Genomic DNA, 12,381 nt, shown 5'->3' with positions numbered 1-12,381 from the left:
CCTGTTTTCATCATGTTCCTTACCTCTTTTTTGTATGTGTTTGTGTGTTTGCTTTATTTTGGAGTCTTTTTTTTTCCTCTTTACCTTGGCTCTTGTCTGTCTCTGGGATGTAGCTGGGTGCTTTCTTGATGACCTGTGTAACCAGAAACGTCAAGGTTCACGTTAGTTCAAGGAGTGTCTGGCTTTCATGGCATTTCTAAGGAGTGGCTGCGGCATTTGATACAAAGCATCCTAAGGCACATCTGAACTCTGGAGGTGCCAGCTATGGAGAAGCACAGCTGCTTCAGAGGGAAAACTGAGGGTAAAAGGAAAGGTAAACAACTAGATAGGAGCTGAATGAGGAATGGAAGGGGGAAGTTTGTTACAGAGGGAAACAATGTGATGTCGCTTCCAAAGCTGGAGGCTTGGGTATATAGGGAAATCTCTAGCTGCTCTTGAAATCAAAAGATAAGCTGTGTCAGTTAGTGGTATTTGTTGTGTGTCTCTTTTTCAACACAAGGGGCAATAGTTTTGCAATGCTGGCTCTCAGTTGCTTTCATTTTGCTAGCACTGTTCTGGGAAAAGGGAACTGGGGAGGAACCAGGAAATTATCGACCAATAAATCTGACCTCGGTGGTAGGCAAGATGCTAGAGACATTAAGAAAGGATGAGATCACAAAACATCTGGAGAAATATGAGCTGATAATGGCTAGTCAGCTTGACTCTTGGAGGGTAAACCTCATATGACGGAATTATTTGTGGAGGGATCATAGGAAACAAACTGGGTACAGTGTACTGTAAAAAGTCTGCTTTGGACAGCAGGGAGGCCAGATGCTGAGGATTACCTAGCACAGCATAACTGTACTGTACTATGCCTTTGAGAGGAGACACAGCTAGTGCTGCCCAGAAATCACTTGTCTTCCTACCACTCAGCAGCAGATTGCTTCAGGTTTTGACCATCTCAGTTACTTTCTAGGGTCTTTTTTGAAATGTCTTTCTGGCCAGGACTCCTTGGTGTCACAGCTTTGCATTTCTGAAGGACGAAGTCTGAATATTTGTTTGTTTGTTTGCCTGTTTCCTGAGGAAAAAACTTCCTCTCACCAAAATTTGCATTCCAGTCTTTTCCCTGCCAACATACAGTTCTTAAGTAAGAATAAGTTTCTTAATCTGGAGGAGTCATATTAGGTTAGGTCTTTTTCTCTGTGTTTGTAAACTGCTTGGAACTTGTGAGTGATACCAAGCCCACTCTTGGTTTGAATGACAAAGAAGAACAGCTCTGATGTAGGTGCTCAGATTGTTTGTGTTAGTTCTGGAAGTTTACTTTCATATTCTGCGTCGTTGTACGTCAGCAGCCAAACAAACTAGGTCTCAGTTTTATCTAAAAAGTGAGGTAGCATCATAAATTGCTGCTACTTCTTGTTAAAAGAGATCTGAGAATGAGGGATCTAGGACATTGTGAGTCTTATTTAAAGCAAGCCCAGCACTGCTTTATACAGTGGTTTACACAGAAACCGTCTGCATTGTCTTTGATCCTCTCCTCTCCTTCCTGGTTCCTTTATTTTAGAGGAGAAACAAAGTAAAAGCTTGGCCTGTGGGGAAAAAGTAAAATAAATATTTGTCCACATGTGGTTTTCTATTTCTTTTTTTCCCCCCTTCTCTTAGTAAACATATTGAGAAGTCATCAAGTCTGCACTGAGGAAGAAGTACGTACTAAAGGAGTGTGCTATTTTGAGGTGAGGAGAGAGCAGAGAATAAAGCTCTGCGCATTGTTCTTGCAGGAGTGATTCTGAGCAGGGAACTGCAGTGCCTTTTGAATTTGGCGCCCAGTCCTTCCTTTGGAATTCCTTCCCTGCAAACCCCTGTGAATGCCAGATGCTTCCATTCCCTTCCTCTGTTTCACGCTCATTCTCCCACTGTGTCCACATCTCCAGCTGCGCTCCTTGCCTGTGCCAGAACTGGCTCTGGATTAGCACCAGTAGCCTTAGGCTTCACCAGCTGAAAAGAACTGGCCAGGACTTACACTATTAGACTACGTGGTGACCTGTAGTAGAGTCTCCATTTACCTACAGTTTGCTTTGCTGCCAACTTCTCCTAAAAATTGCTATGGTGGTTGTTGGTTTCAGGATCATCCAAGAAATAAAGCAACAAACCTTGTATGTGTTGGAAAAGAGTACTTAACATTTGAACTTTTCATTTGAATGTGTTTTGAAAGATGGAGCATTGTTGTAAGAAAATAACTGTCAGCCTTGTGGTTGGTTTTTGTGCGTGTGTGTTTTTTCCCCTTTTTTATGTATTGAATTAACTGATTTACTAAGAAAAGAAATGAGCTGAACTTTATTGAAAGGTGATCTCTCAAGGGGTGAAGACAAGAGGAGGGATTATTATTTTCAGATGCACATTGTACCTGAAACATAATGCATCTTAAAGGGGGAACAAAAAGCAGGAAACAGTATGAGGAAAGAGGAAGAAAAAGAATGGAGGAAAAATGACACCATATTAGGTGTGAAGTAGTGTGCTGCTGTGAGAAGTGTTTATTGCAACTGTAATAATGAAGACCAAACCTGAGTGAAAACATACTATGAACTCTTGGATTATTCTCTCAATTCTTCAAGTTGAGCCAAAAAAATGTGAAATGATAGTTGGTCAAACAATGTTGTGAAATTTGTCAATTTATGCAAAAGTGCATGGTCGTGTTTGCAGACAGCTGAGGTAAACAGTCATCACAGCCTGCAGGCAGAAGAAGGGAGCTGCCAGTTGCTGCTTTCTCAGTCTCCTGGGTAAGTCAGGAGTGTGATTCTGAAGTAGAGACGTGCTCTGAGCCTGTGGTTCTGCATATGGCTGCAGAGTTGTTCTGTGGCTACTGGGGCTGAGCAGAGCACCTGGTCACTCACAGGGCTATCAAATCAACACGCTGCTCAGCTTTAATAACGTACTCTTAATGGGAACCACAAAGCATGCATGCCCAGGGAGTTGGGTTTTGTGTTGGCTGTGAACCACGACCTTCACAGGAGATGGTTGTGTTGAGGACTGGAGCTTGCTACCATGTTGTGTGGTGGTGTGCTGATAGGAAAGTCTGACTCATTGAGTTGACACTGTGGATTTCAGGTGCTGAATGGGGTTCATGGCTGCTTGCAGCAGTAGCTGTTACTTCTCAGATTTTAGGTGCAGGCCTTAAGTGTTTGCAAAGATCAGTTCCCACCAATAGATGTTAGGAGATTTTTGACAGCTTTGCCCATTTTTCTTACAAATAAAACTATATTTGAATTTATTTTTTTATGCATTAAACTCCAGTAAAGTCTCAAGACTTAACAGGAAAAAATACTTGCATAGAAAACACATTGCAATAATTTTAAGTCTGTGTGTGTGCTATACTGCATCTGCAAAGATACTACTACCGTGTTTGGAATAATTTAGTTACACTGGTCTGAAAGATGCTTACACCAGGTAAGGTTTATGCCCTAAAATACAAGGATGCTCAATGCTTTATCTATTTTTGCCATCATTCCTTGGTTGGCCTTTACCAAGTGAAGCGTCAGTAAGATGTTACACCCTTGAACAAAACTGTTGAGCAGTTCAAAATCCATTGTTAGGCCTCTTCATAGCTGCACAGAGGGAATGCTGCCTTGTACTTGCTTGTTGCTTTTCATGGACTTGCAGGCACAGATTGTTCTCTCCGGGTTGTTTTTCACATGTGTGTCATCGAAATACCCGCTCCTGTCTGTGGGCCGTAGACCTTCTGTAAATAGTTACTGAAATGGAAGTATTTTCATGGTATAGGCTACTTACATTCTGTTCAAAAAGTCCTGATTATGTGGTCTCCTTCCTCTCTTATCATCATTAAGTAGAAATTAAGCTTTGGGAGCACCATAAGAAGTATCAGCTTTTCAGCTGAAGGCTTTCGTTTCTTAATTCAAGGCTTCACTCAAAGTGTGGCTGTAGCGTTTTAGCCGTACTGTATGTTTATACATGGACTAGACTTGAATCTGTGATAATTTATGATGGCAACACGAGTTGTGGGGCTAGGAAGTAATTTTCTAGGTGGAAACTGGTTTCTGAGCATAGGGTGAGAATTCCGTGCTGCTGTAAATTCACTAATAAAGTCATTTGATGATGAATATTTTTTATGTTGCTTTGGCAATATCTTGAAAATGGTGCTTTTAACTGGTAAGTGAAATACCACTAGTCACTGCCATTTGCTTTTCTCTTTCTGTGTGTGTGTATTAGGAAATCTGGCCTCTTTAAGTGGTCTATCAGTAGAAAAATGGTGTCACTGGTTTAATGCTTCCTCAAATGCCTTTCAGGCAGTTGAACAAGTAGGATAATAATGAACTTTTTCAACCTGAAGTTTTCCTCATATCAGAGATCTCTGTAGTTCTAGATTGTCTTTTCTGGTACAGATAAAGCTTTAATACTGCGTAAATGTTTGAAGATACGCAACTGATTCATCTCCAGGTGTGGAAGCTGAAGTTATCTTGTTACTTGCCTGATAGAAGTAGTATTTATCCTAAATGAGAATTAGGAAAAATTACTTTTTTATACGTGGAAAACCCCTTGAAAACTTGCCAGCAGCAGCCTTCAGTTGACTTGTGGAGGCACTGCCTACCGAACACTGTTGTGACAGCTTGTTTCTGTTGTTTCTGCAAGGGTTTATCCTGTAAAGTCAAGATATCCTGCTCCAAGAGAAGGGGAAAGATGGGGAGATTACATCATCATGGAAGAATACCAGAATAGTTAGCTTTAAAGCCATTCAAGACTACATTGGCACCCCTTTGTTATACAGTGTAGCTGAAAACCAACTGCAGCAATAATGAACCAATCCATCTAAATCACAGCAGCTGAACAACTGACTGTTCTATCTCAAAATGCAAATGCGTTGTGCAGAATGGATTTAATTGTAAATGTTTACTTAGTAGGGAATATGAGCCTTTTAGTTTGTGACAATAATCATGAATACAAAGACCCAAAGAATTTCAGGGTTTACATAGCTTGTCCCCGTTCTCATAACAATATTTCAAAGTCAGTTTTTTAAAGAAATATACCATTTGGCTCTTTTTTTTCTAGCCAGTGAATAGAAATCCTAAATGCCCAATTGCTAAGCCACACATTGAAAACTGAAAGATAAATTTAGCTGTGTGTATTTAGATCGGGCAGGCTTTTCTGTTGTGTTTCTTTCAAATCTACGTTAGGGCTTTTTAATAGCTTCAGGTAATAGGGAAAAAATGCTGACTTTCAAGGCTCAGATTTGTTTTTACAGTGCATGTAGTGTTACACAGAGCATTAGCATTCTCTTCCAGGTTCACACAGTGAGGTGCCTCTCAAACAAGTCAAGGGTTATACATAGGAATTTCTGCTTCAGTTTAAAACCAAACAAAAACAAACCAACATGTTGAAATCTTTTGTTGAGTTCTTGAAACTGGGCCCCAGATTGCAGCTCATGAGGATGAGTCTCTGTCACTACTTCGATTTTTTTCTTAATTAAAGTGAAACAGGATTGCAGCCATTTGGGGAAAGGAAAAAGCTTGCAGAGCTTTACTAGTAAAAAGAAAGAGAAAGCAGAAATATCTGCCTCCAAGCTGTTACTGGGTATCTTTGGGTGTAAGAAAAGACACTTTGCTTTGAAAACATACACATACCCTCAAAAAAACCCCAACACTGTGCATGTTTATGCTTCTGGTGGCGTTTTGTGTGTGTGTTCTTTAATATATTTCACATGTGGAGTAGTCCTTCTGAAAAAGAGACAACAAACCCCCCTGAAGAATAGGCCTTTGTGACACTGGAGAAGTTTACTGTGCCAAAGTTATGGTAAGAATTTGTAAATTTTGGCTGCTGGAGTGCTTCCTTCCCCTGCTATGATTTTAGTGTTGGAAACTTATAAGCGTGGAATAGAGAGTTGCTTTTTGTTGTTGCTGGTATTTTTTTTTAACTGACAATGCAAACATTCATTTCACAAACTAAACCACCGTCCACATGACGCTGCTGGCTGTATACAAACACCCTGCTGAGCTTGTTCTGCACAAGTCTGCTGTGGGCTTCCTGGGTCGTACTGAAATGGTTGGCCGTTCTTTTCAGGGCCGTGGTGCAGCCCCAGCCTGTAGCTGCTCACATTGAGTATGCCAGATTCATGTCCCTGAAAGAAGTGCTTTTATTTGGAGCATGGCCCTCAAAGCCTGGCTGTTTTTCTACATCTCTATTTCTCTGTCTGTTTTACATACTTCATTTCTGCTATCTTGGGGATTGTTTTGTTTTGCCTGTATTGCTTGGGACAAAGCTGAAGCTATCGGGGAGATACTCAGTTTTTTCCTCATCACAAAATATAATTCCTTCTATATATGATGTCCTTTCTTCATCTTGATCTTGTGTTGAATGTTTTAGGTTTTGGGTAGGCAAGATCACTTAGAATCAGTACCTGTGGCCTGAGGACTCAGTGGCCAGTTAGCCAGCAGCACCTTGTTGTCCTCACAGGGTTTTCTGGAGTTACCAAGGACAGAATTTGAGTCCAAGGCTGGACTGTCATGGTGACAAAATATTTAGAAAACATTTTCTTGCCTGAAACAAAAGCTTGGATTGTGCAACACAAAGTCCTGTCCCAGTGTAATAAAAGACTGTGTGTGCTTTAAAGGGTTCTGTGTGTTCCATGACTCTGTCAGTTCTTACCACATACAGTGTGTTCAGGTAAAATGACGCTCTTCCCCTCTGAACTCTCAGCTTTCCGAGCTGGGCTAGTTCCCCCCCTTTACACAACAGCCTTACGAAGTTGTAGCAGCCAAATCTGGCCTCAGGTTTTGAACAAAGCAGACAGTCCTATTCAAAGCAGATCCAGCAGAACAGCTTATTCTCTGCATCCGTGGTGGCCCTGCTGCATCATGGGCAGATGTGCAAAACTTCACCCTTGCCATTGGCGTTGGTTGCTTTGATCCCGAGTAACTGACAGGCTCAGGTAAGTGCTTCTGTTGGGTTAGAACGTGTTGTTCTTGGTGCAGGAAGAGTCTTTTGTACCGTAGGTGTTTCATACTTTGGTTTTGTTGTGTCCCAGCCTTACTGATACCTGACCTCTGACTTGAGAGGAAGGCATCGATCTGAAGTGTCTGTAGACAGTTGTGGTGGCTGTAGTAGATTGTTTATTGGGAATCATGTGAAATGATTTTAAGATGGGGGAAATCTGTGCAAACAGAACAAACTAACTTCAAAACCATTTGAAGTTCGTGCATTTTTTCCAGCATAGTATATCTCCAGTGAAATTACTAGTTGTGGTTTTGAAGGAAGGAATAGCTTTACTTATGTACTACCTATGTTGCCTTCTCTGCTCAGAGCAGCAGGTGGCCAAGTTTCTTTCTGAAATAGAGGCTTTTCCCAGCTCTACAGCGACTACAACCAGATTGTTTGCAGAGACTGTATTTTATGATCTTCAAAGAAACTGAAGTTACTGTAGTTATTGGACCATAACGTTCTTGAAGAAAACGGGAAACAAAAGTGAAACATTGGGGTGGTGGTGGTGGTGTGGAATATACTTTTCTTAGATTTGCATCATCTTGCAACTTTATATGCCTGGCATGTAACCCTGTCCCATTCAGAGTGCTGCTGCAGAGCTAGTTCCTTTGGACTGCTGCGCTGTTGCTATCTGCTAGTTCCTCTGTTGCATTGAATTGCAAAAGCAGCTGCTTTTCCTTTTCATACCTATTTTTACCGTCTCTAATTTGCTATTAAGACGTTAACTTCTGCCTCCAGTTAGCCTAGCACGTCTCAATGCAGTGACTACAACATGGGGGCAAGCAAATACTTCTGTGCTTTCTCTTGTGCTACCCTTTCACACTTGGAAATGTTCCCTGTAAACATCTGCAGTGCTGCTTTATTATCCTCTTCAAAAGCTCTCGCTCCTTGTGTTGCTTATAAAAGGCCTTGATGAACTTGCACTGCATGTGTACTGAGACTGCTCTTCACTGTGATGCCCACTGTTTGTCTTCTTTTCCCCTCTTCTTTTCTTCTTTTTTATTTCATTGTCCCTGCCTTATGACACAAAACTCTGCAGAACAGGAACTATCTCATTGTTCTATTTGTACAGCAGGTGGTTCAGGTCCAGATGTTTATCTGAAATTGCAATGTACTGCAGCAATACAAATTAGGATTTAGAAAGCCGTATCTAAAATACGGAGAGAAAAAGGTCACATTTACTGTGGTTATTTTTGTGATGCTCTTATGGTAGCTTTTTTTTTTAATATGTGTTCTCTGCTTAATGAGTGACTAGTTGGAATGCACAAAAATTAATATATATGAAGTTTTCTTCCCACTTTAAGGCAGCACTTCTCCCTAAGGCCAGAGGAAAGCTTCCTTCTCAGCAGCAGCTCCAGGCTACTTGGAGAGGGCTTCTTCAACACTTGTTAGTTTCTTGAAGAGGTTTGTTTACTCCTTTGACGAGACTGGGTGTGATATGGCAAAACCTCATGTTTATGGAGACTCTTCTCTTTTTGGGTACCATTTTAGAAGTGGAATGACACTCAGCAGGATGTGTGGTTGTAGGCACGTATTCAGACTTCAGAGGCAGCACATACCTTTTTGACCATGCACTATCCTGCACTATTTCTCTCACGATTCATGTGGTCAAAAAAAAACAACACATGGAGGAACACAGAATTCGTTTCTCTTCTTTATGCTCACTACACACAGAGAATATTGATACTCATCTTTCCGCTGACTCTGATAATCCTCAAACCAGTTACTGGAGTCAAGGAGATTAAAATGAGGGCAAACAGCCAAGCAGACTTGAGGTTTTGTTTCTTGAATCTGATTTGAAAGTTGAAGTTTGATAAAGTCGCACCTCTAGTAGCTCCTTTCAACGTAAAGTATTGTGTGATTTATTTATTTTTTTTAATTTTTATTTTCTGACCAGTTTGATATTGGTGATCACGTGTAAAGCTAAGTCAGATTTGAAGGAGAATAGCAGACTTCATTCTAGATGAGAGCAATTAGGTTTTTGTTTTGGGATTCTTTGTGTTGACCAACAAACAGAAAATAAACAGTAGTTTGTCTGGTGTCAGCAGACTGTCTGATGTGTTCAAATACAGAAGGCAGGATTTCTCAAGGCAAAGGTTCAAATTGTGTATTAATAAACAAACATTGCTAGTTCACTGCTTCTTGTTAGTAATCTGAATCAGTGCTTTGGAACCAAAAGTTGCTTTTTCCTTTAATTACTGGGATGTCAGGCTTACTAAGAATGCTGCGTAGCTTTAGAGTTGCTGGGATTTGTTGTTGTTATGTTTATTGTTTCTATGAGTGAGTAGGAATGTTTCTAACTTCACTCTTTTTGCTCTTCTGGGAGAAGAACATTCCCAAGTAGAAATGTGGGTTGCAGGACGTGTTGTGGGGCTAGCTCTGTTCTTTCCAGTTCTCTCCAATTAAGGCTGGAGATATTTTATGTTGCTTACAGAGATTAAGTGCTTTGATGGTCATCTTCAACTATAGCTGGTGCTGCAGCTGTTTGGGACTCTGACTGTGGCTGAGTGTAGTAGGTGACATGAGCACTGAGTTCACATTGTGTTTGTGGTGGCTGAAGTTTATAGAAAAATCCAGTTGGAAAGATGAGACTTGGGCCAGTTTATCAGCAGAGATGAACAGGATAGTCTGTGGTAGCAGAGGTGACGTGGAAGCTTTGCATGGTTGTAGGGTACCCTCAGCTAGTAATAACTCACATGTTTATTTCCTTTGCGCCGGTCAGGTTCATGGTAACATACTTTCTCGAGGCTTGCTTGTGATAGTGTCAGCCCGTCAGCAGTCTGTCAGCCCGTGTCCAGTATGATGAGCAGCCACATTTTGGATTCGTACTTAGTGTACCAGGTAATCCATATGGTGATGGTTCTTTTCTGTTTGTATCAGGGAAATAGTGACCACAAGCAGCTGATGTTTTCAAGTTGCAAGCTCTGTAAAGTTATAGAAGGTTGTTTCACAGCTGGTGCTCTACATAGCTGCAGTTGGAGTCCCAGATTCTGGGACATGAGGTGACATTTTGCTCAGAAGGGAGAACCTTTGAGGACAGGGTTAAAGTCTGGCTGCACCCAGAATGAGAAAACTTGAGCTCTTTGTAGCCTCTGTAACTTTTTATTTTTAATCTGAAATAAGGTTGTTGTGTGAATCCTGGAGCCAGAAGTCTGAAGAAGTCTGTGCATCTCCATCAGGTCTGAGTTTAGATCCCTGTCTGAAAGGAGATAGCTGTAGTCTCAAAGGGATTTTTTAATTTCTTATTGTTTTATAACCCCAAATCTCCAGAATAGGGAGGTTTGTGAAGGATGCGTGTCTAATACCAGTTTCCTATTAAAACTTTCACTAATTAATTTAATATCGTACCTATGACTTGCCAGAGATTATTTTATTTTTCTACTTTGGAAACTTTGTATGTCTTCCTTCCTTTTCCCACAATAACAGGATAGTGCTGACTATTTTGGAAATTTTCTTTGTTCAGATTTGAATTTCTGAACGCAAACAACGCACGTCTGCTGCCCTGTTCCATTTCTGATGGGCCGAAAGCACTGCTAATAGAAGGGTAGGTGCTCCCCGTTGAAGAGGGAAGGTAGGTGGGTCAGACTGAAGGCTGAGCATCCAGAAGCTGGAGTGGTGGCTGCTGTATTAGAGTACTGTCCTGGAAATGAGAATCAAAGCTGGTCCTCCCCTGCTCCACCATGAACTGCCTTGTGTACGATCATCTCGGATAAGGTTATTTTTATTTCTCTACACCCCAGTTCCCTATCTGTAAAATGGTGATAGTGGCACTTCCCTGCTTCACAAGGATGTTGTGAGGACAACCGCAGCTCAGACTGTGGGGCTCTTGGATGCTGTGGTAACTTGGGGCACAGATGGAAGAAGGGAAATGTTCCGCATAAAAGCTTTCTGTTCTTTAAGCCCAGCAGTAGGTTACAGCCCTGATGTGAATGTGGTTTCCACTCATGTCATGACTGGTGCCGTGTCTTTTCCCTGAATGTTTCCTTGCTGAAATAGTGTGTGCATACCAGCAAAGCACTTAGTGTCCTTATGGGAAGCTATTGTTTGCATCATTGGCTGCAGGCTCTGAGCGAGGCTTACTATTTGTATTTGCCTGTGTGGGCCGCGCGCAGTGAGTGAATGGAGTACGTGCTTCTGGCAGCAGCTCCCCTGTGTATCTCACAGGCTGACCCAGGTGCTGGAAGGAGTTAAAAATCAATGGATCTTCACTTGTGAAATTCCAACTAGTTTAGCGGTTACTGTGAGCAAGACATGGACTGCAGCCTGGCCGGAATAATGCAATTGTACTTGACATAACTGGTTAAATTTCACAGAAACCACATCCTTCTTGTTGCCACTGACAACATAACATTCCCTAACGTTTGATTTCAAGCGGTGCTTTATTACCCAGATGTACATGTAAATATACTTCTAAAGAATTTCTGTCCAAAGAGACTACAGGAAAGTGCTATGCCATTTTTATGTTGTCTTCATAGTACTTGTGTATGTATGTATTTGTATACGTATATATTTGTATGTATAGAGTAGAAGCAGGTAAAACATAGGAACCCTATCTGCTCAACACTGTGTCCAGAGTGAAGGCAGCAGAGAGCTGAATATGTGTTCAGTTGAATCTTGCACATGCAAATTGAAGTGTGTTCTCTGAGGTGCTTTTTGGGCTGGGAGGTAGGAGTGTGCTTCACTTACTGCTTGTGCCTTGAAACGTGTGGCTCATGCCATCTTCCTTGTTCACCTGCTTTGATAAATTCTATATTTAGTTGTCTCTGCCCATCCACTTGAACGGGACAAAAATAACTTCAGTGTAATCCATCCTCTCAGTCCTTTCCTCTCCACCCCTTCCCTCCCCTCTCCTTTCCTGCTGCTGGATTTAAGGCATTCAGTTGTTTGGCTGGTGGAAGATTTTTTTTTTTTTGGTTGGTTTTGTTTTCTTTCCTTACAAGAAGGGCTTGCGAGCAGGAGAAAATGTTTACGCTCTGCAGTGAAACTGTGAGGAGTATGCAGGCTATCAGAAACACTTCTTCCTCTGTTGCAGTGCTTGCCTAGGGGTCAGAGTCTGTGCAGAGTGCCTGGAGGGAGGTGGAGCAGAGGGATTGGGAAATGACTTGGATGTGGCATACATCTGTCTGACAAAAAGCCAACCGTGCCAGGGGAGAAATGGACAAACAAATCGTGTTTCAGTGCTGAACTCTGAGGCTGAACCTAAAGTTTGCACAGGAGCAAATCTGCAGATAAGTTTCCGATGGACCTTGACTCCTATTGTGCAAGTGCTGTGTAGTATTTTAGTGCAGAGGAGATGGCAGGGGGTGTCCCTGCTTAGGCCTCGGCTGCATCCTGCCACTGAAATGCTCCATTGCAGTTAGTGCCTGTCACAAGGCAATGCTGGCCCAGCCACCAGGAGCAGGTAGGTGCCCAGCC

General features: G+C 41.8%; 1 protein-coding gene across 4 annotated transcripts in view; it reads left to right on the top strand.

Annotated features, from left to right (window-relative positions):
• The window catches only part of AKT1 (AKT serine/threonine kinase 1), a 67,929-nt gene that overhangs the window by 11,083 nt on the left and 44,465 nt on the right, over nucleotides 1-12,381 (top strand). Inside the window, exon 1 of one of the 4 annotated variants that reach the window (XM_085547781.1) lies at nucleotides 12,272-12,367. The exons of the other annotated variants lie outside the window; for them this stretch is intronic. Within the exon in view, the coding sequence (XP_085403907.1) occupies nucleotides 12,343-12,367 (25 nt within the window). The 5' untranslated portion in view covers nucleotides 12,272-12,342. Of the gene's footprint in view, nucleotides 1-12,271; nucleotides 12,368-12,381 lie in introns of those variants that run through there. 4 annotated transcript variants of the gene reach the window in all.

The sequence above is a fragment of the Coturnix japonica genome, chromosome 5, assembly GCF_054131305.1.
Source record: "Coturnix japonica strain WE chromosome 5, WE-NBRP24, whole genome shotgun sequence".
NCBI classification, from domain to species: domain Eukaryota; kingdom Metazoa; phylum Chordata; class Aves; order Galliformes; family Phasianidae; genus Coturnix; species Coturnix japonica.
This window is presented reverse-complemented; position numbering and strand designations above follow the sequence as displayed.